Source organism: Copidosoma floridanum, unplaced genomic scaffold, assembly GCF_036245765.1.
Source record: "Copidosoma floridanum isolate Cflo_tuat_1 unplaced genomic scaffold, Cflo_Japanese_pri ptg000009l, whole genome shotgun sequence".
Lineage (NCBI taxonomy): Eukaryota > Metazoa > Arthropoda > Insecta > Hymenoptera > Encyrtidae > Copidosoma > Copidosoma floridanum.
Genome location: NW_028321886.1, coordinates 1304981 through 1329280, shown reverse-complemented (window position 1 = coordinate 1329280; position 24300 = coordinate 1304981). Strand labels below are relative to the sequence as shown.

The 24300-nt window shown below is 37.6% G+C and overlaps 3 protein-coding genes across 9 annotated transcripts; 1 reads left to right on the top strand and 2 right to left on the bottom strand.

Moving 5' to 3' along the window:
* Positions 1-1760: 1760 nt before the first annotated feature.
* Positions 1761-3811, bottom strand: LOC106645844 (histone-lysine N-methyltransferase NSD2). Of its 4 annotated transcripts, none has more exons than XM_089589822.1 (5): positions 3636-3811; positions 3522-3555; positions 2823-3312; positions 2352-2725; positions 1761-2289 (listed from the first exon to the last, which is right to left on the bottom strand). In XM_089589822.1, exons 2-5 carry the CDS (start codon positions 3522-3524, stop codon positions 1972-1974), a joined length of 1185 nt encoding a protein of 394 aa, XP_089445948.1. In that variant the 5' UTR covers positions 3525-3555; positions 3636-3811; the 3' UTR covers positions 1761-1971. The 4 variants fall into 4 exon arrangements, with proteins under 4 accessions (XP_089445948.1, XP_089445947.1, XP_014217283.2 ...); XM_089589821.1 differs by having other exon boundaries at positions 3522-3566; positions 3636-3810; XM_014361797.2 differs by having other exon boundaries at positions 3522-3811.
* Positions 3812-14714: 10903 nt separating this feature from the next.
* LOC106645838 (uncharacterized) lies at positions 14715-22856 on the top strand. Of its 4 annotated transcripts, none has more exons than XM_014361789.3 (5): positions 14715-15203; positions 18382-18858; positions 19405-19950; positions 20032-20368; positions 20453-22856. In XM_014361789.3, exons 2-5 carry the CDS (start codon positions 18393-18395, stop codon positions 20694-20696), a joined length of 1593 nt encoding a protein of 530 aa, XP_014217275.2. In that variant the 5' UTR covers positions 14715-15203; positions 18382-18392; the 3' UTR covers positions 20697-22856. The 4 variants fall into 4 exon arrangements, with proteins under 4 accessions (XP_014217275.2, XP_023246673.2, XP_014217274.2 ...); XM_023390905.2 differs by having other exon boundaries at positions 18379-18858; XM_014361788.3 differs by lacking the exon at positions 14715-15203 and adding an exon at positions 16075-16321 and having other exon boundaries at positions 18379-18858.
* A 76-nt stretch (positions 22857-22932) lies between these two features.
* On the bottom strand, positions 22933-23867 carry LOC106645846 (ubiquitin-conjugating enzyme E2 T). Its single transcript, XM_014361802.3, has 2 exons — positions 23744-23867; positions 22933-23576 (listed from the first exon to the last, which is right to left on the bottom strand). The coding sequence occupies exon 2, from the start codon at positions 23561-23563 to the stop codon at positions 23093-23095; it is 471 nt and encodes a 156-aa protein (XP_014217288.2). The 5' UTR covers positions 23564-23576; positions 23744-23867; the 3' UTR covers positions 22933-23092.
* Positions 23868-24300: the final 433 nt, after the last annotated feature.

Sequence of the window (24300 nt, the reverse complement as noted above, 5' to 3'; positions counted from 1 at the left end):
TTTGTTGTTATATATTCATTTCCCGCATTTTTACAGGTCGTAAGTCGTAAGGTCGTAACTTTTTATTTTATATTTAGCACATGAGTGCGTGAACGACGAAGGATAAGTTATGATATATAAACAGATATACCTAGCCTCTACCGTTCACTCGCTCGAACTCAAGAGCTTTTGGTTTGAGCGCAGTCGGGTGTCGGGTCTTTCGTCGTAAACATAATGGACGTTGTTACATTGTTAGATACATCGTCAGTTATACTTAATTAGTTAATCACAATGGGTGTATGAATTTATTGGCGCTCTAGCTGTTCCATAATATGTTTTTGCTTCGGGCGTCGGTGGCCCTCGCTCTTGTATGTATTTTAATCAACGCCATCTAGCGTGCGATTTTTCTCGTCGCTCATAGACCCTACTGACGTTTTTTTTTTGCTTCGGGCGTGATCGGGCTTTGTCGGTGGCCCTCGCTCTGACGCTCGTTGTGTGCATTTTAATCAGCGCCATCTAGCGTGCGATTTTTCTTGTCGCTCATAGACCCTACTGACGTTTTTTTGTTTTGGGCGACGAAGAAAAGCACGACTCAGAGTTTGCCCTTTAAAATGACATAGAGAAATCTGAGTTGAGCTTTTCTTCGTCCGCTGATAAATATTGGCTATATTCGACGGCCCCACATCCTATGGGCGTTTTTTGCTTCGGGCGTGATCGGGCTTCATCAGTGGCCTTTGTTCTTTGTATATCAAGGCAAATTGTTTGACTTTTTCGGCTCTGATTAATTATATCTAGTGACTGTAGTTCATAAAAGCTTATGGTACATTTGTATATCTTTGGTGATGTTCTTTTCATAAATTTTGTAGAAAAAGTATTGGAAAAAAAGTCAAGTAGAACACGGTAAAATCCGAATTTGAGTAACAAAATAATTTCGCGTACTAAGTATACACAAAGGGATTCAGAGTGTATATTACAGAATATTCTACAATTTAAAATAATAAGTCTGAGCTACTTTTCAAGATAATTGTATTTTTGTAACTTGAAAGAAAAAATAATTGTTATGGTTGTTAACTCATTCGCGTTCAGAAATTTAGCTGTTCATATAATCCACAATGTTATATGTACTATAAAGTCTATATATGTATGTACACATTAAAAATATACAATCTGAACAAACAATAAAACTTAATTGTGTGTTATAAAATCGCTTAAAAATAATTAATTTTATCGTTAAGAATCAATTGTCTTCTCATAGATTATCATTGGAAAACTTTCTTTGAAAATCGTTTCGAAAACTAATCACATGTATAACGCATATTTATCTTATTGTACGTAAATTTAGATACATTAATACTTAAAAAAATTTACAATTTTGAATAAATTTATTGTTTCTGACGTTATAAGTTAAATTCATCTGAAAAAAAAGTAATTTTGCAAGATTAAATAAAAGTAAATTTGCAAAATTATTCAAATGTTAATCTATGAAAACAATGTCTTGACGCATTTTAACAAATATTGCCATGATAATTCATTAACAAATATATGGCTTCATATTAAGTATTTAAATGACAGAGTAAGCTTACACAAATAGAAGCGATGTGTTTAAATGCATATCCCAGTATCACGGAAGTTGATCAATGAAGAGAACAGTCAAGGGAAGATCAAAATTTAATCAAAAATATTTAGCAAATTCAAAATATGATTTCATAAACAAGTTGTAATAAGCAAACGTAAAATCACAATCACAGTGCATTTGTTTTTAAAAAGTTCCTTTTGTACACTTATTAAGTCTCTCTCTCTTGCAGTATTATTATTACTTGAATTCTCACTAATTTTACAAGATGATATCAAAATATCGATGGAAAAGGTATTTTACATGTTTTGAATAAACTTCATTTGTCTACCGAGTGATATCTGATACGAATTTTAATTTCATTTGTTTCATACTTGTCAAGAATCTCCCAAATTGTTTAGTTTGTTTTTCTTACGAAGTTAATAAGCTGAATATTTTAACTTCGCGTCATCTTTAAACAATTTGTTCCACATTGCAAACATGTAAGATTTCAAATGCTTCTCAGTTGCACCAGGGTGTTCTTTAGACAATTTATCATATTCTCTTTCGCAAAAAACTTTAAATGTTGGCGTTGGTATTTTGTTGACCATTTTTTTTAAGTGCTTTTGTTTTTTACTGTTCTCTCTGCGATATTCCATAGAATTTACTGGTGATGATGGCGGGGTATCCAAATTTAAATTTTTCACAATTTCATTGTCATTAGCACTTGATTCCCTTTTTGCTATACTTTTACGGGCCTATAAACAGTAAGTTAAGGTGTTACATAAGTATTTTATTGAAAAACCATATAACTATTTACCTTCTTTACTTGTTTACCATCGTCATCGCCTTTTGATTTCCTCTTCCTTTTCGGTTCCGGCTCATCTGAAGAAATCGGTGTTTTTTTTCCCTTTTTTTTAAAATTTTCCAACGCCGACAAATCCAAATCATACAAAACATCCATGGCTTCTGCGACTGCTTTCTGCCACGTTGGAAAAATTGTTGGTTTAATAACCATTGCAGCAGCAAACTTTGGTTCTTTTTTTCGTATATTCTCCGTTACCGATCTCGCACGCTTCCTGAAATCTTCGATTCCATTAAAAGGAATCATGTGATGAGATGGTATCCAGCTGTGACGACCATGGTCATTAAAAAAATGCACATGTATCATGAGTGTCTTAGATCTTCCTTTAGCTAAAAATTAGAATACCCGTATTACTAAGTATGAAGGGTAAACAAATTTTTACTAGACATTAAATAATAAACAATTTTAAGTTGAAAAATACCCTACACTGAATTTTTCGATAAGTTTGTAAAGGTGAAGGTTCATAGGTGACAATGCATGGCCAAAATGGATAAATGCTCATTCTTGCCCATGCAAGTTGACCTAATTCCCATGGGCAACAGCTCAACATTTCTTCAGACGTGGCAAACTCTTTGTCACTGATATACTCTGGGATGAGAAACTCTTCGCTAAAATCCAGTTCGAGCTCTTCCTTGGTATCTCCTGTTGTATCTACTTCCGTTTTATTTAGATTAGTCTTGTCGATAATGTCTTTTGTTTTTGTCCCAACACTATGCACCTGTGGACTAGTTTTTACAGTTTCTGACTGAATACTACAACTTTTTTTCGTAAAATGATCAACCTCATCTTTGCCATTTAAACATTCATTGTGTTTATTCTTGACAACATCGACAACAACGGTACCACATACATCCATTAGAGCACTTTCCTCTTTGGCAATGGCATTTGCAACCTCCGAAAGGTCAGTGTCCACATCCTAAAATAGATTAGACAAAACGTTATTCAAATACGAATACACAAGACTCGTAAGCGATATAAATACCAAGTTTAAATAAAAATAAAAAAAAAATAAGTAGTTTAGAATGCGCAACATAATCAAGCATGAATCAAGGTGTTGTATTTATATAGATATTAAACCGTGAGGAGAAGTTAGGTTATGTCAAAGCTACGACACCAAAGCCTTACCATTCTGGCGTCTTCAACGTTGATAGGCAGCGCACTGTGAACGTTCTTAGATATTTGATCACATTCCATGTCTCAATTTTGGCACTTTAATTCAGAAAAAGGATCTATACCTACCAAGAATCTCCGTAAATCTATATTCCTGTTGTTACTTCAACGCCAAGGAAATAAACACATCGCAAAGGTATACTAGCAACCAGTGTAACCACACGCCACACGGCAGACTATCAAAAAAAGTATAGGTATATATCAATTGTCAACTATATATAAGATAAGATGCGTGAGCGCAGCGTCAGGCGTAAGCCGTGCCGTGGCCCGTGCCCGTGAGACAGACAGAGACTTTCTGGTCTTCCGGTCTTCCCGCGCTTTTGCAGCTTATATAGTTTTCTACCATACCGACAAAAATAATGATCGACTGTTGGTCCCAAATGTTCCATGAATAAATGACCGACGATGGGATACTTATCTCAGGCACACTGTGTTTACCGTTGGCCGAATTTAATTTGTTTTCATAATTTATTGGTTTTGCTAAGTCCTATTTATGACTCAATTACATACCTACACACTATAACGAATAGTTTAAATTAATCAAAATTTTAAAAAATGTGTACCATTCATATTACAAATTAACCCACCGGGTATAGTTTAAATATACCATACACACAAAAACTCTCTCAAACTTCAAAGCTGATCGATTGTTTAAAAAAATATAATGTATATAAATATATACCTATCTACTACTTTACAACTATATAGCTGTAATCACATGGTAACATGATAATTTAAACTAAATTTAAAAGGTAACGCGTGCATGCAAAAAAATAAAATGAAAAAAGTAAAGTGAGTTAAATATAATTACACGAATAACGGTTGTTAAACGAATAACGAAAACAACATAATAAATATGCATGGTGCGAATTTATAAAGCGTTGATGGTAAATTACCCGACATATCAGATATCGACTACAATATTTCACATTGATCCATACAGTTGGACTTAAAATGATTAATTTAGCAGGCAATTAACAAAAGTAACGAGTAACAAAAGGCTGATTCTTATGCTACTTTGCCAACTCATATTATATATCAGTCACGCGCGTGTGTTACTTACTTATCAGAAGCTAAATTTAATTGAATGAGTGCGTGATGGACGCACAAATCAATGGACATGTGAAAATTTTTATTACAAAGCGTTATTTAGAAATCAATGGATTTTAATAATAAATTCCTTCGAAGCAATTTTCGTCAGTCGGCTGGTTGTTAAATGTCAGTTTATATCAGTTTTAGAGTAAAACGGAATAGTAGAGAGCAAAAAAATTATATCCAGTTTTTCTACTTTCATTACAATTACAAAGTTGCGGCAAGTTTGAGTGCACAAAGTAAAAAATCGTTTTTCTTTTGATAAGTTACCTTCTTACTTTTTTAGCTAAAAACAACCAGTGTTAAAAGAAATGTTTACTGAATTAACATCAAAAATGAAAACGAAAAAATTCTCATTCGTTAAAATCTTTTACTTTTACCTCCGAATATTTGGGTGCGCAACATTAACACTTGATAAAATCCAATTGAATAACAGTAGTCTTACGCGTTGGTCGTTCGATTATTCTTACGTTGGTGCGGCCTATAATTTTCTTTTACTTACATTCTTAACAGTAACGCAGTTTTTTTTCCTACGAAATTATTTACGAGTATTTAATATTAGAGACTCGTTTAATACAATTTACACAAAAACATATTATGCAGTAATTTTTGTGGCAGCCGATTTTATTGTGATTCAAAACATTGTCACACAAAAAAAAGCAATAATAATTTTTACAAAACTCATGTCAGTTAAAGAATCAGTTTTACGATTGAAAAAAAATGAAGATTACAAGGAGTGGATGTTAAATCACATGAAATACGTTTTTTTGATTAATTTCAAGTATATTTTTCCCGCATTCCTGTTACTTTCTTATTTTTTTCATGTTGGTAATTTAATGAACATAACATTTCCAATAATTTTAATGATTAATGTTATCATTATTGATGCAGCAGTACTGCAATTCATATTTTTTACTATCTTAGTTAAAGTATTATTTAAAATCATTGATACTCAATTGAAAAACAATTTTGAGAAATCTGTTTGCGTCGGAAATGATGATTATTTTGGTTACAACAATGTGCAAATGAAATTCCTGTCCATCTCAAAGTTAATCAGACTTCATAGATCACTAATTGAAATATCGCAAGATGTATGCAATTTTTACTCCCAATCAATATTTCTATGTATCTCTGCATACTTTTCATCCCTTCTACGACATGGTTATTACATCATGAATATTAATGATCAAAATAAACATAGAAATATTTTTATGTATGCCTCGATACTGTTTCTCATAAACATCCTCGATACTTTACTTATGATAACATTACTGATATTATCTGTTTGTTCAGCGATAAAGCAGGTACCGCAATACTGTTAATTAATTTTTATTATTAGTTTATTTTTATTAGATTTTTAATTTAATAAAACTTGAATAATCACGCAGGGTGAGAAGATCAAGTTCACAGTAGTCAAGTGCTTAATGCAAAATGACAGCGTAAAGTACAAAAGTATAATACATCAAGTAAGCATATGATAACAATCATTGCGTATGAATAACTAATTGAGTTGGGTAATTGAATTGAATTATTTTCAGCTTTTATTGTTTTCATATCAATGCAAAACTACGTTCATCAAATTTGAAGCTTTATCTGTCTTTCCATTAAACGAATCGTTTCTGGTTTCGGTTGGTATTTTTTTTTTTTTAACTTCTAAAGTAACACTGTGCAGTAAAATTTAATAAAATTTTAATACATTTCGTTTTTCAGATGATAAGTGCAATCACGACATATTTGGTAATAATGTACAAGTTCCACCACTTTAAGTGGAACATAATGTCGGATTCAAATCATTAGAAGATAATTATTAGCTACATAATTTGAAACTTGACGTTTGGAAAAAATTGATCGTTCAGAGCATACCAGTAAATTGAAATTCTATATATTTCAGCACAATATTCTCGTAGCGTTCTATTATTATAACAAAAGTTAGTTCCTAATATTTATGCTTTGTAATATATCTATTTGAAACAATGGAATAACATTTTGATTGACGTTATTACATTTATATTTTTGTCCTCGTATAATTAATAATATAAACTAATTGGAGCTTGAAAATTACTTGTCATTTGTAACGTTTATCATTTACACCTTTAATTTTCGTTAATATCAATGTTAGTCGTGATGTTCCTGTTATACGTATGTATCGTTACGGAGAAAGGTGTAATTAAAAGGTATGTCTCTTTGGTTTAAATGTGTGTCCACCATAAGTATCATGATTTTATTCTAAAGACAATTGAAACTTGTTCCATGTTAACTAAAAGTGGCCTATTTTTTCGAATTGTTTTTTTTCCCCCAAAAATGTGAACGATGGGTGACAAATACAAAAAGTTGGTAAAATTAGCTTATAATTGACATAAAAGGAATAAGTTATAAACGTAAGTGAAAGAATTTACGTAAAAGTCATAAAAAACAGTAGTGTATTTTCAGGCACCAATGAAAAATGACAAATAGAGATCAGAATTGTTTCCATAATCGTTGAAGGAAAACTCCGAATGAGAACAACATGCAAATAAACAAACACATCATCAGGCAGGAATACCCGGGGCAAATAACATTGTTGTCCCTCCCAGGGGTATCGGCCTTGTCTTTGCTATACATATACTTTACTTATATATACATCGTATCCTCAAGTGGGCACGTGTCGTCATCCTGTGGCGCGTGCCTCTTCCTCTCCCTCGTGCTGTATTACCGGTAGGTACGCGGCGATCCTCTCGAGAGAAATCATCACCGAGAAACCAACTATACGGTATATACTTTTATATGTGTACAATCAGAGCCACGCGCAGATGCGACTTTATATATATGTATTCCCTTACACGCATCTGGTGCATCATCATCATCACCCAGCATCGCAGCTTTTTTCTCTTTTATCCCTGTTGTTCTTTTTCCTCGTCCACGGGGTTTCGGGAGGACATAAGAAAAAAAAAAAAAAAGGGCTATTCACCGCAGGAACGAACAGACAGCCGGCGAACGCCGATTGCATCTTGGGCTGCACCTGAGTGTATAATGTACTCTCGTGGCGCGGTGCACCTGCCGAATTTGCTTTGTGTTTTTTTTTTTTTTTTTTTTTTTTTTTTTTTTTTGATGGGTCCGAGAGAGGCTCGTGCCGCGGCAGCTTTTTAACTGTGGTGTTGCAGCAGGCAGGAACAGTGATAAAGCGCGGGGCCCCTGGAGCGCGCACATACACGGATGATAATTATCACAATGCATCTCGGTCCAAATAAATATATGATCAACGAAGTTTGTTCCGCTCATCCGAAAAAATACGTACAAGTGCAATTGTTTTATTTTCACGAATTATCATCATATGAGTATAATATATGCGATGCATTGTTTCGCGCAATCGTGCAAATATATTATATGATAGGCTCTCTATCTTTTGAGCTTCAATAGCATGTAGCATTGTTGTAGGCACATTTTATCTCAAAATTATGTGTATTTTTGCACGCACAGATATTATAACGTATATACTGTTATACATTATTATCCGGCTGCATGCGTGGCACGCGAAACCCGACACAAGTCCACGCCTTGTTTTTATTACTTTGTTTGCGACACCCGTAATGTCAACAGAAAAATAGAAATTCCCCAATAACACGCTGATGATATATTACGTACACACATTCTACAGAGATCATCGTTGTACCTATACCATTTATGGAGGCGGTTCGACTCATCATTGTATGGAGTGTCGAAATTTTAACGATCGACTCGGCCAATTTCGATTCGTACTCTTGTTTGTTGCCGATTTCATGCTGATGCGGTTTTATTTTCGTTGACTGTTTTTTTTTTTCTTCTTTTCTTCATTACAGCGTGTTTTGTTTTTTTTATAAAATTCGTATGTGGGTCGATTTCTGAAACTTCGTATTACACGTAGGCACCGCGAGCGGATAAACAAAATCAGTGCCATAAGTTTACGAGGAAATAAAAACAAAAAACAAAAAACAAAAAAACAAAAAAAAGAAAAAAAAAGAAAAGAGAAGTAACCACACCGAGTACAGGAACACAATTTCAGGCACACGTCCGACGCACCTGTCGGCTCTTGCGCGCAGAGCAACAAACATAACAGCGCAAACGAAAACAAAAAAAAAGGGACACCGCCAGCTGCCTCCTGGTTAATAATCTCGGCGCGCGAGCCTCCTTCGGAAGAGAGAGAGAGAACTCTTTTTTTTTTTTTTTTTTTCAGGGCCTTAAGATTCGCGGGGACCGTGAAAGAAATGTGGGCCAGCGCTCGTATCCCCTGCACCAAAGTTTTTCCTTTCTCCTGCTTTGATTTTGTGTCTCTTCCTTTCTTTGATAAATGATTCGTTAGCCTCCCTATTATTTAATATTACTCCCATTTGTTTTTTTGTTTTTTTACGACAATCAAGATGTACATGTATTTTACTCAAGTGGTGTTCAAGTTGAAGAAAATTGGCATAAAAAACATCAGCATGATGGATGCATTTTAAATAAAAAAAATATCAACAGTATTATCTTCTTGAAAGGGGAGCAAACGCGACTTTAACAATTCGCTCTTCGATTATATAGCTTACACATGTATACACATCGACGCTTCAAGGTGTGCATTAAAAAAGTGCATACAAAATGATAACTAAAGGTTAAAGTAAATTTTTTTTCGTGATGGACGAAGGGCTAGAAAAAAAAGCTAAGCAAGCTGCAATTTTTAAAAGAACTACCACATGGGTCCTACTCCTCCCTCCCAGGGGTCGTTAACTCCATTTCGGCCTCGCCTTTCCTGTTTAGTTGAACGGAGGACTCGTGCCAAAACAAAATTACAAGCTGCGCCCGTAGGAGCATCGCGTAGCACCTGCTGAAAACAGACACAATGCCCGATACACCTTCGGCTCGCTAAACATAGACGGCTTACGGTTCTGCGTCCGAATGCAATGACCTATGCTGACTGCGCGGGCCACTCGACGGCGTATTATACTATTATTATGCTTTTTGTGCAGGTATAAGTAAGTACATGATACTAATTTGTATACAAGACTTGTGTCGTGAACTCTGTGCCTAGTGAAGAATATAAGCAAGTATATGTATATTATATGCATAGAGAGAGCGAAAGAGGCGTCACAATGACGCACTTTGGTTGTCCTGCGGAGCCTCCTCGTTTCCTTTTTGGTTGATGGGATGTTTTTTTTTTTTTCCCTCGTTTTTTGCACTGCACGAGCGGTTATAGTTTATTGAACGCTGCGCACAACGGTTTTATTGGCTTTTAAATATTTTTGGACACTGGAATATAATTACAATCGTATACGTACCTACTTTGACAATAAGTGCGACGAAACATGTTTGAGTTATCTAAATGATGTTCTAAAGTTTCGCATTTTCGACATTTTCGAACCAAGAACGTTCAACGACGCAGAAAGTGTCTTTTAAAAATTTCTATAAAAGAAATTCATTGTTTTTCAACATTTTTCGAGGAACGGCAGTATCGTTTGAATTATTTTATTTTTTCTTTATTTTGGAATATTGCGACAACGGTTCAAAAATTTTTCGTTAATGCCTATTTAATATGTTTTTTTGCTTCAAACTCTTGGCAATCCTTATCGCCGTCGTTACTTTATTTTTTTTTTTTATTTTAATCTATCACCAATAGTACTACCGTGTAATCTAGGTATGAAGTAAAATGGAACAATTTTCTCATTTTTTTTTAAATTTAGTAGTAATTTCTTTATTTATTATTTTTTCTTCATATTTTTTTCACTGTACCAACAAATGCTTTTTAACACGAATTCATTAATCTTTTTTTAACTCAACCATTCGTGGAAGAGTAAACGAGGGATGAAACAACTCTTACGATAATTGTCAATTACTCACTAACGAACGATTCGTATGTGCTGTAATCTTTAGACCTAAAAATCACGGATTAATATTTTTAAATCACCCAATGATGAACTTTGTCCATTTTTTTCCAAAAAAATTAATGTTTTTAGCTTGGAAAATTTTAAATAAAAACGTTGTTGTTCTGACAACTTAGTAAAATGAAGTTGTACTAACGGTTAAAAAACGTTTTTTTGAAAAAGTTTAAAATATTTGATGATTTTTCTTACTAACCGGTCCAGAAGTGATTTTTTACAATATCGCCGGCACATTTCAACATTTATGCATAAAATTGTGTCAAAACAACTTTTTTCTAACGTTTATGGAATGTAAGCGTGCTTTTGGGGTCGTGGCGCTTACACGTACCCAAAGAAAAAATGCCTTATGCGCTATGAGTGGTACCTATTGCTCACGATATTACAGTTTTTGTTTTGTTTTTATCAAGGTCTAACGGTACTGCAAATCAATTTTCAGTACAGTTCAGAAGAACCTTTAACATAGTTTTTTTAATCACCACACCGATAAACGTAAATATCTGATCAACGTCTCCGACATAAAAAAAAAAAAAAAAAAAAAAAAAATTATAATTCACGTATATTATAATAATTAATTTCTTCATTTCCACGTTATCCGCGTATCAAGTCATTAGTCGGTGGAAAGTAGAAACGAAATGAAATAAAAGATAAAAAAACTTAAAATTCTAGAATCGTGACCAATCGTCGAAAGGATGTATCAAGTATAACGAGCGAGCGCTCTCCCTCGCATATTTAACATACGACGTAAACCTCAAGCTACGTACTTACGTACGCGCGTCATAAGTTAAAAAAAAAATGAAAACACTCACGCGTGTACAACAGTAGGTACCTCGATAATAATAATATTTTTATCCAGCGACATTCTCTGGAGGTGCTCTCGAGTCGATGGCACGTACTCTTTTCGAGTATACAATATGAACTGATACATAATTATGTACGTTTACCCTCGTTCTCCACTTGCTTTATTTCACGCGGTTTTGCTTCAAAAAAAAAAAAAAAAAAATTACATTACAGTACGACCCAACATCGCCGTCGCGTCCTTGGCATTCAGGCCTCGCCGAGGCTGAAACAGAAGTAATAAGTAGCGCACCAAACCGTCATCCACGCGACGTTCACGTTAAAGGAAAAAAAAAAAAGGTTCACGCACGCGTCCCCTCACCCGCTCTCGCCATGCGTATATACCCACATGAACGTACGTCGCACGAAATCCATGCACAGTGGCGCGCGTCAGCTGCGCGCACCTGCTCCCTCGAAATTGCGCCCTTCCTCCCGTCCAGCTTTTGCTTTGCCGTATATACTTAATTCTCATTTCTCTCCCTTTTTTTTTTCATCCTATAACGATGACTCCTCCCCTGCTTGATGTAGGGCGCGTGTGCATTACCGCCGCGAACAATGTGTGCGTTACATACTACCACCACGATCTATCTCTTTGAGCGCGAGCTTTTCAAGTTTACTTTGCACGCACCCAAATGGTGTACACATATAAATATATACTCGCGCGCGAATATTACACGGATAAATCTTTATCGCGAGAGTCACGGGAGATCAAAGGCGATCACACGGGGTGTACCTATTTGGGTGCGTGCATATATATACATATGTAAAAAAGGGGGTGTACTGGTAATTAAAATCTGCTTCGTCTAATTGACTGTGGTGGTTTTAACGAATGGACGTAGTAGGCACACCCTATACATGTGTACGCGTGTTTCAGCAATTAGAGTTGGGGGATTTTGCGGGGCTGACGGCCGGTGTCGTTAATTTTACAGATCGTTCACTCGACGAGTGCAACGGTGAGGAGTAGGGCTTTTGGAGACTCGGAGTCATTACGGTTGGGAATAAAAATCATTCTTGCGAGGCTTTCTCGCCGAGGGTGTGAAAAAACGTCCCCCCCCCATCCTCCCCTTTCGTCTCTTATCCGTACTTGCAAGTTTTTTTTTTGTTTTTTTTTTTTCATTTTCAGCTTCTCCGAGCTGTACCTACGTATGTTCACCCCACGCTTATGAGAAGGAAAAATCCTCGTTTGCGAGTCCCTGCAAAAAAAAAAACAAAATTGGCCACAGTCACGACTCAAGCAGTGTACGTATAACGTAGGTATATAGTAATAAAAAGCCGCGTGCCTCGGAAATAAATTCCATGCAACAGCGCGCATATAAGTATGACGTCACCCGTGTAGAATGTATACGTGTGTATGCATACCCATCACAACATTTGCGCGTGACGCATGCACGAGAGGGCGTACACGTATATTATACAATAATAATAATTTTATATTCCCCGGTACTTGTACAAGTGAGTACAGTAAAAAAAGAAAAAAAAACAGTAAGCATATAAATAATACACGGCAAGTATCTTCCTCGTGCGTTGAATGATCTTGTAGCCCTTACAGTGACACATCGTCGCATCCACATACACATAATTGACACACTCGGTACTGAAAGTATATACACGCGCTCCCGCTAATTGATCACAATTGTATGGTTCACAGAGTAGCCAAAGGCGCCTAAAAAACAATAATTCGTATACATTCCCTCCCCCCCCCGTCCGCGGCTGAATCTCGCGAGCTTTTAAAGCTTTGCGCTTCAAGCCCCAAAACCAAACAACAGATCAGCGAGGTGAGCATCCTTAATCCGAGATAGGATCGCAAAAAGCCGTTTACCGCATCAGATTATGGAGGAGGAAACCCAGCCCGCGGTGTATTTGTATGTGTATGAAGAACAGTGTCAAAAAAGAAAAAAAAAAAAAGCACACCCATGAGTAGGTACATGCACGTATATGTATAGCTAGTGGGTCCAAAGTGATGGGAAAAAGGGCTCGCCCGCTCTCGATCTCGTCTAGAGAGAGAGAGAGACCCGCGTTTTCAAAAGGTCGGCGAGCTTTTAAGGCGGCGCGCCGCAAGTAGGTTGTGTTACATCCGAAGCACGCGGCTACCAAACGGAACTACAATGCTTGCGCGTACACACGTACATACTTTTACACGTATATACAATATCGCGTCGCATTGGCTCGCTAAACGCATTCCCAGCCTAATATCCGAGCCAGGAGAAAAAGAGAGGGAGGGAACGGCATCTGCGGAAATAAAAAACAGTAAAAAAAAGAAAGTACAGAGAGAGAAGCGAGGTATGTAAGAAGACGACGTTGGGTTGGGCGGGGAATAGGGATGACGCGAGTACTATATACACACCTCTACTACAGGGAGATACGATCGTGTGTGCACACACAGTAAAAATTGTGTGTATAATCTGCACAGGGTGGGGCCTACATGGTGTGTTGTGTGTATGGGCATTGGGGGCTTTTGGCTGTTGGGATCCCTCTGGGTGTGCTGATGTGTATATTTATACATATGTTGTGCCGATCGATCCAGCAGGTGGGGGTTCCTCGACACTCTTCTCTCTTTCCCTTTCGTTTCATGCTTCTCCTTCTCTTCTCCGTGTTCTCTCGCTCTCGTGAATATGTACATGGTTGAACGAGCGAGTTCGTAAAAAAATCGCTATCTTTGCTTTACCTGTTAAATTAAATGAAATATCTCGTTGCAAGAGCTCACAAACAAAAGCATCATCCCTTATTCATTATGAGTTCTTGGCTGTACCGTGGTTCTTACTTACTTTATGCGTATATGAGCAACGTTACTGTGGATATCGAAGAGTGAAAAAAAACAAATATCGTCAACTCTAGTGACACAAAAATCGGAAGCTGACCGGCTGACGGGACAATGTGCGTAGTTTTCAAAAAATCGGTAAGTTTTGATGGATTTTAAGGATACATCCGTAAATTCGTTGGTATTCGATGGATCAGTGAAATTCCATCGTAGGTGGATCAATAACATTGTCAGCGGCAAAAGTATGACATACCGATTTATCGCAGTAGTTAATTACCGATTTTTTGCCTTTTGCCGATTTTTTCGAGGATTTCTTCGTATACACCCACATTATATACGTATACACACGTGATACCATTCCAAATTCGAGGCCTGTATAGCGCCTCGTGCTCTATCTCTCTCGGTGTGCGCGCTCTCCCAAGGGGAGAGAAATAGGTTTGTTGTCGGGAGCGCGCCTCTCTCGCCATCAGGAAGAAGAGGGGCAGAGAGGCCCAGCCGGGTGGTTGGTTGTTGGTCTTCGTCGGTCGTTACAATAATACGGCTGATGGTGTACGTATCGCGTACAACGCTGGCCTGGTAGTCAGTGTGCCTTGAGAGCAGCGACCGAGCGCCAACGCTACTTCGGCACTGCGCGTGCATCCTGAACGTGTGCGCCGATATTATACTTACAACACTCTTCTGTCGTCCTTTGAGACATACTTTGAGTGAGATTCGTGAATAAAAACATCTGTGAACATTAAAAAAAAAAAAAAAATCAATTACACGTACTTTTTTTTCACTTGTCAAAACAGAGGGTAACGAGAATGAGGACTCTGTTTTTTTATACTTAGCGGTGTGTGGATTATATTTGAATACACGATACATAGGGTGTGGTGTACATGTATCCTTGGACCCTGTAAATCGTAAGAGTGTCCTCGTCGTCGTATTGTTGGTGGAAAAAAAAAAGAGGAATTTTGCAGCAGGGAGCACGCGAACGACGGCCTCCTTCTCTCGCGCGTTCTTCTTCTCCCCCAAGCACGTACATATATACATATACACGGCAGTGACGGGCCACCAACCATCAGCGCGGATCTGTGCGAAAGAAAGGTAAGAGCAAAAGAATTTTCTTCCATCTATACTTATACATAAAGTGCCAATGTACCATTTTCGGTTTTGTCTTGGCCGATTATTATTATTTTTTTTAATTCGATGTCATTGCGTAGTTGGATTTATTTTTAGACAAATTTTCAGCTATTCGCACTTTAAGAAAGTTCCAACAATCTATAAATACACCATGAGATTTTCCCATGTGGATGCTGGAATGTCTGTTACCTCTTGTTCCGTTACCTCTTTTTCTTTTCGATTATGGGATATCATACAATATTTGGACCCACACAATCGAATCGTACATACTTGATGCATTTTCAGCAAAATTCAACTACCAATCATGGGTTTCATTGGGAATTTTTTTTTTTTTTTTTCGTAATCCAGAAAATCCCATGAAAGTTAGTGTTATCAGGGGGAAAAAACAAGATTCCTCACTTGGAAAAACAACAGACAGGTTCGCTCCCTACTCTACATATATTTTTAATTTGCTCATTCATATCATAATGAGCCGGGTATATAATATATATATACAACGATAAGATAAACTGCAAGAGTGTATTTTATATGTATACATATATGTGTATATGTGCTTTCGTCAAAAACAAGTTACTGAGGTAATCAACAGTTTTGTGAAAGAGAGAAAAAAAACAACAACAACAAAATAACAAACTCGTGAGTATATATGCATACATATATATATCCATATTCTAATTTTACATAACGCGCACGTGACACAACACATTTACTCATGGTTTTAGTATTATTGTACATTCGTGATTTGTGATTGTGATTCGTTCGTCCACGCAGGTGCACACCTACACACACGACATAATACACTCGTGCGCGAAAAGTCATTAACCGAGACGTTCGGGCTTTTAAAATTTCCAGCACTTTAGTCGTTACCGTGCACCTGTACCTTATACTTATCGAGAGAGAGAGAGAGAGAGAGTCCGCTAGAAAATAACAAAAATTTTTCACTGTATACGTACTATACTCTCGCTCAATGCATTTTACCTATTTACGTATATACATCTATACAAGTGAATAGGCGGTGATTATACAGATGGGCAATACAGTTTCGAGACTCTTCAACACGTCCGTCGCTGTCGATTCGGCAGGTAAATAATATATTAACGCAACATGTATACATATATAGGCACATAATGATTATACATACATGTACGTACACGCCTCACGTCACAGGGGACGCGCACATCCTGTCCTAGCTCCTGTCTTTCGACCATAAAATGAAAAAAAAAGTTTTCTTCCTTTATAAAACAAACATCCAAGTACATTGAGACTCGCAATTCTTTTTTTTTTTTTTTTTTTTTTATTATTAATCAGCCCCCCCCCCCGCCACCAAATATTGTATAGGTGTACGCGCACTTGTCGCTCTTTGGAGCCAAATCTAGCTCGTTCGATTATTACAAATAATCTATATACATATACAAATATATACACGTACTCACAAGGAGAGAGAGCGAAATTGTATTACGCCTCTGAAGTGTCCGCATCCCCTGATGGCCGTTATAATCGAACCACACACGCGTCTGCCCCTTCTCTCCCCGTGAGAGTAAGTGGGTGTCTCATCATCCATCTCTCGTCTTTTGTTATATTTTTATTCTTTGAATTCCGTAAGACGGACGCATACATATATATATATATATATATATATATATATATATATATATATATATATATATATATATATATATATATATATGTATGTGCACGCGCGCTCGCTCGCGGGGTCATTGAGTGTGCATTGTGTATTTTTAAATTTCGCTGAGCCGACACACACTCGTTGTCGTCACCATGCACGCGCGCGACTTTTTCGCCGTTAACTGCATACATTTTTATGCTACATACGTATATGTTGTTTTATGTGTCTCTTGTGACGCAAGCACCAAGTGCTCGTGTGAATGAAACCGTGCACGAAGCCACGAAGATTGGAAAAACGTTTGCGTGCTTGTAGCTTTTCTTTCTTTTTTTTATTTATTCATTATTATTATTATTTCTCTCGTTTCTTCATTTTTATTTCGTCTCTCCGGGAGTTGACGCACGCGACCAAGTTTTCTGATTTATTTTCTTATTTTCTTACCGTTTTTTATACGTATGCGAGTACACAGGGTACACACGCCCGCGTGTACATGTTCCCTCCTCCCTTAGGAATTTACGACTCTTTTTTTTTTTTTTTTTTTTTTTTTTTTTTTTCGTTTTTCCTACCCCCATGCTTTTTTTTATTTTTTCATTTTATTTACATTATATTTTTCTTTGATGTCTCAACAAAGTTGGGTGTAGACACGTGTATTTTGACTCCCGAAAACAATATTAACTTTATTTTAAATAAACGAGTGAAAAAGTCACAGGTTGTATACACAAATATTAAGGTTTACGAATTTTTGCGGAAAACAAAATTGAATTTACTACGTTTTATAAAAATTACGCACGATTATCTGTATTCAAAGTGCTCAATGTAATAAATTGCATTGCACCACCATCTTAAATTTGATGCTGACAATATTATGTATTATTAAAATGGTAACGGAACAAATGCAAACGAGCCATCCAAAATTCGTGTCACGTAAATATCGTCAACTCGAAAAATAATAATATTCCACGATTTCTCCCCCAATTCTTCCATCACCTTAATCCCGTCCGTGTATTACATCATATTATACATACGCACTCGATTATACGTATATTTTTCATATATATTTATATATACCCGTGACTCTCGAAAAAAAAAAAAAAAAAAAAAATTATAACAGTGCGGTACAGTAAGTTGGGTAATTGGGGCCATTGCGTGTACGATCACCGCAATATAGGTATGTGCACCTGTAACATTGGTTTTTTTATTTATCGAGCTGTGGTACACAATAAGAGGTCACTTCCAAGTATAATATTATCCTGTATAGAAAAAAAAAAAATGTTGTTTATTCAATTTAACTTTTCTGTCGATTACCGCGTGTAATGCCGAGGTGATACATGTTTGTAAAAAACAACACATCAGACACATTAGTCGATCGTTCCCCAATATACTGAGCGATGAGCCGACGATGATAGCACGTACTAATGTCCCGAATCACCTCGGAATGTTGAAAAACAAGAGAGGACAAAAACAAAGGAAAGCTCTGTAAACCTCGATTGTACAAAGTACTGCTCGGTGTTTCAGAAGTTCGCTGCACAATGGCGGGTGACGACACAACGGAGATCTGCGGCTTCACGGATGCGAAGATACCCCTGGGTATGCGCACCAAGAAGCGTTCGCTCGCGCCCTGGAAGGTCTGGCGGCGCCACTGGTGCCAAATTCGCAAGCTCGGCGCGAACTTTGGCCTCGAGATCCTGCTTAACCACGGGGTGGGCAGTAGGTTGAGCACAGACAGCAACGCGAGCAGCAGCGGCAGCATCAGGATACCCGCGGACGCGATAGTCTGCCGGACCGAGTCGCGCTCCAAGCCCTACGCTTTTGGCATATTCCCGGCCAAGGAGCGCAAGCCCCTCATATATCTGGCCGCGAGCTCGGAGAGCGAGACCCAGAGGTGGATGGCCAACATAAGACAGCTACTCAGGCCCCGCAGACACAGGTTCATGGAGGGCACCTTCAACGTCTCCATGGTCGACAATGCCCACTCGAGATCGGCTGGATTGACCGGTAAGTGCTGTGGATTTTGTTTCTTTCTGCGTCACGAGTCCCTGAAAATAATACGTCATTGTCAGAAATGCTTACGTGATTTTTTTTTTTTTTTTAACGATAACGTGGTTTTTTTATCGCTCGGTGTCGTTTGCATGGAAGGGCGTTTTTTTTTTCTCCCCCTCCGGCTACCAGTTCTGGAAAAAGGCACGACGCCCGTATTTGTACGGGAGGAATTTTGTTTTTCTCATCCAGCCGAAAATAGCGTTGAAATTAAGGTACGTGGAAAAGATAACGGTGATTTCCAAAAAATTCGTCGAAAACAACAAACAACTCGATAATTAGGACTGCAGATACCTTTGCGGGCGTGAAGTCGACTCGTTATATGTAGCAATTATCGACTAACAAGAGTAATAATAAAGCACAAAATCAGGGATTCCATCTATAATTACCGTCCCTAGCTCTGCTTTGTTTGCCGTTGGAAAAAAAAAAAAAAAAAAAAAAAAAAAAAAAACAAGATAAGCACCTCCATGTGGCCAATGATTCATTTATTATTATCCTCCGTAGGATTGTACGGCGACATGGTGGCTAGCCGATCCGGGGTGTACGTCAAGGACGTGCACACGGGGGAGATAGTCGAGACGTTCGATTGGAAGGACACGGACTCGGTCCACTTGGCCTGCTCGGGCCGCGAGGAGGACGTCAAGCGCATCTGCGTCGTCCACACGACCAAGGGGTTCCGCTGTGGCCTCGGCGAGCTGCACATATTCTGCCTGGACGCGCCCCTCCTCCTTTTGGACCTCATCAGGCAGGGCAGGGGTCCACGACAGCACCGGGCCCACCTGACCCAGCGACCCCTCAGTCTCAGCGAGGGCGACCTGAGGCTCGTCGCCCAACAACAACATCAGCAACAACAGCAGCAGCAGCAACAACATCAACGGGAGCACTCGTGCAAGGAGAGAAAAGGCCAGGGCAACACGCTCAGGAGGCAGCACACCTTCCAAACGATCAAGCACAAAATCACGATAAACGTGATCAACGTGGGCCTGGGTCTGCTGTCCTCCTCGAGAGCAGGCAGCGAGACAAAGCTCATCAACGACGTCGAGAAAGACCGTGAGTATCGACGGGTGGAGCTCTCGGTTCAGCTCGTGATCAGCTTCCCTAATCATTGCGCTCTTGGTACATCCCTCGTAGGTATCCTCGACAAAATGGATGCGACGTACAACAAACGCGCGGTGGACAACGTCTACCACTCGAACCCAAAATCGACGACGAGGCTGGAGCAGACGGTGTGCTCGAGCCTCGAGGAGTTGGAGGAGCCATCGCTCAGGCGGGTTTCCAACATATCGGTCGCCTCGGGCATCTACGAGGAGATCCTCGACGACTTTGTGTCCACGAGGACGATGCACCGTGTGCCGTCGGAGCTCTACGAGGACCTCGGCGACATCATCCTCCACTCGAGCGAGAAGCTGGAGCCACCACCCCTTCCGCCGAGGCAACGCTGCGGCTCCGGGTCCACGAGGAACGGGAGGTTCGTCTCCTGAAATTAAAATTTGTTTTTCATACGATCGAGCAATTGATGATCTACAATATGCATGTCTTTCTTACCGAACAGCGTTAGCGGGGACGACGGTCTCGATTCCGAAGGTGACACGCGCTCGGCCACGCCGAGCATACAGGACGATTCGACCCCGACGCCCGAGGACTTGAAGAACCCGCCGTCCGAGTCCGAGGATAGAATGATCGGCCAAATCGACCAGTCCGAGTACGTGCAGATGTCGCCTCGGCCCAGGGACATCGCCGCCCGTGAACTCCAGCAGCAGGTCCAGCTCGAGAATATGTACATGGTCATGCGGTAGATTTATGGCCCTTTTTCTTTTCTTCACCCCCCCCCCCCCATCATTGGTGGAGCGTCTTGGGGTGATACGCGGGGTCTTAGATAGCCAAATTATGGGATTACTTGATACGATACAATTAGTACATATTTTTACGGAATATATATATACATACACGTATGTTTACGTAAAAAAAATAATGCTTCTGTGGAAGCGTCACCCACTCTGTATACGCGTGATTTGTTACTATTATTATTATTGTTATTATTACTTTTACATCTGCCTCTCAAAAGCTTTGAGCACGTGTACATATAATGTGGGCGGAAACTTGTGCTGCAGGAAAAACGAAAGCATTTATTTGTGTCTTCCCGACGAGGGAAAAGGTTGTCCGAGTAGCGATAAATCATTCAAAAGACTTTTACAGCACGCAATGTGTGCGACAAGTACGTATACCTATACCAGATTTTATGGGGGTGTAAGAAGCCAACTTTTGGACAAACACTCGGTGCGTTATTGCTTTGTAGATATTTTTTAAAAATAAAGTCTACTTCGATGAAAAAAAATAAATAAATAAATAAAAAATAATAAAAAATGATTCGATATGTACTGAGCAATTTTAGCGCGTAAAAAGATGTAGGCCTCTACTGTACGTTGTGATAAATTTAAAATTGCAGCAATCGCTTGCTTTGGTACGTAATATATAGTTCGTATGTGTTATACACAGTCTGATGTCGAACATTCCGATTTTAGATAATTTTTTGAACTTCCAAGTTTCCAGACTACAAGGAAAAGTTTGGATGATGTTTCTAAGCTATCGTATAATAATGTGCTCAATATCAGTATTCATTATGATTAATTGTATATATATATAGAAACAGAGTTCGATTATTCGAGACATTACGGTTGCTTTTTATTACATGGTAATTTTATACTACTACGTTAATTTTAATTTTTTAAGTTTAATTAAGTTTTGTACATAGTTTAGTTGTAATTGGATTTAAATAATTTTTCAAGTCATGCTTGAGTATAATAATGAAAATCTTGATTACAGTAGCAAGAGATTATGTGTTGTGCAAAAGTTACGTGCTCATTCTGAATAAATAATGCCATATCAATAATAGTAATATATACCCATAATCAAGGACTGCAACATACTACATTGGTCATTACGGACGTGAAATCGTAGTTTATTAAATACTCGAGTAATACGCTACGTTCGTAGTTCAGTGCTTTTTAAAAGTACTGTCATTACTTGGCATAGCAGTCCTGTTTACTCAAAAATCATTGATATATAGATGACATATACGAGATACTGGAGGATTCAGAGATATAAAGATATTTTACAAAATAGTATAAAAAAAGTAATGACTTTCCATTTTTCGAACGGGACACGTACAAATTATTGTGATAAAAATAATGAAAATTAATCTCTATTGTATATTAAGATGAAAAAAAAGTTTTTTTTTTTTTTTTGAAGAAGCTAAAAGACTTTGGAGTAAGTAAATAAAAAAAAATTATAAAACTGTCCACTGCCTTTTGCTGTGTGCCTCAAAATCTGTTTATTGCGAAAAGCAAAGAAATTTTTTTTTCTCGTTGTCAGCAAGCTTGTTATGAAAAAATAAATTTCGTTGTATTTCTGTTGCACATATGCGTAATGTCGATTATTTGTAATATTTTTAGATAAATGATACGAGAAAAATTAAAAAATCGCAAATGTTATTGTTTAAAGTGTCGTTTATGTTGCGCACTACTTGTTTATATGAGAATTAACAATTATATGTAAAGGTACACGAGAAAAAAAGACCATTTGAAAATTGACAATTCATACTTAACAAGTGTACCATGTTTTTACGTCAACGAAAAATGATACTTCATCGAGGCTTCGTTTGTATTGTATTAGAATTAAAAAATATTTTGAGAAAAGTTTATAGACACCAATATATGAAATTTCTTCTTAAGTCAATGTATTATGAAAAAAATGTGATAAATTGAAATCATTTTAAAATTAAGACTGGTTGAGCATATCAGCTATAACTTAAAAAAAAAACAAAAAAACAAAAAAAAAGAAATCGATGTATTCTGCTTTCACATTGAATAGGCTGCTAACGTTATTCTTTGTTACTTACTTTGAACGAAACTTAATGAAATTCATTTCTGAGAAATAAAAAATTTTTAATGCAATAACTTTGATCATTATTCTACCAAAAAATAATTCTTTTATTTTACAGTGCAAAAAAAGATACAAATATGTAACCACAGCTAACTTAAACAAAAAATTCTAAAAAAAAAAAAACAGGCTTATCCAAATAAACATCATAAAAATAAATTACCTCATCCAATTTTTCTACACTTTACAGCTTACAAATCAAACTTGGCACATTTCTTTTCGTAATTTAGAAACGTAATGTTTATGAGCATAATTAACAATCGTTTTGCTTTGCATGCTGTCGTGCTAGTTTTTTTGCTTTCATTTCAAAAGTAGCTTTGTTGAACCGAAACTCGTCGGCTATGTCGACCATCAGTGGGTCATCTGGATTGGGATTACCCAACAAGGACAGCACTGCAACTAACAAGCTTTCCAAAGTGATCGTAGGTCTCCAACCACCGTTTGGAGGCATTTTCAGCAAATCAAGGCAAATACGGCCTTGACCATCGATATTAGGATGGTAGATTGGGGTAACAAAGTGTATCCTTGGAGGCAAGAACGGATACTTTCTAGGGATCTCCACTTCCAATTCAAAAAGAGCCCCTTCATATGGCGTGTTGTGCGGGCCGATCATATGAATTGTGAGTATATTGGTTCGTTCTTCCGTTAAATGATATATTATCCCCTCGGGAGGATGCTCCACTAAACGTTTCAATTCTTTCATTACTCTTGAGGACGTCTGCATGCTTGCCTTGGTTCTGAAAATAAATGAAAGTATATGGTGTTGAGAATAATGTAAACAAAGACAAAAAAGTAATCCGATGCGTGTTTCAAATGCAAGTCGTTGACTTTTGTCTAACCTAAAAATCTTGCCATACTTTGACAATAATTTTCTTAATAAATTAAATAGAAAACGAGTACTTACCAACGTTATTTACGATTGAACGTTACAATTAAGTAAAAACGTGCAGTTATTCAACACTGACAGCTACAATGTACGCACTGTATTATACACAAAAACTTTGTTTTTGCTGTTATTATATACAGAAGTTGCAGTTGCAGATGTAAATATGTAATTTGCCGGCGGCTTCAATGTGCGCGCGCTTCTCTTTTCCTTCTGTTGTCAGCACTGGGTAGTTGTACATTTTAAGCGCTTTTAAGTTGGTATAAACTGCTTTAAAAAAGCCGCCAATTTTTTTCTAATTCAAATCGGAGATAGAAGATAGAAGGTGATGAGCGGCAATTTGATATACTTATCTTTGTAATATACGGAGGTGTAAATTGACTGCTTATATTATTCATGAGACATTTAGTCCTGGTAGACATTTTGTACGAATAAATAGAAATATTTTTTAAATTTTAATGAACTTTTTGTTCCTTTGTAAACAAAATCAAATGGCAGACGATTGTTTCTACGTGTTGTTCCAAGCGCCAGATCGCTGCTGAAAAAATGCTCGGATGGCAGTTAACAAATACCTGAAA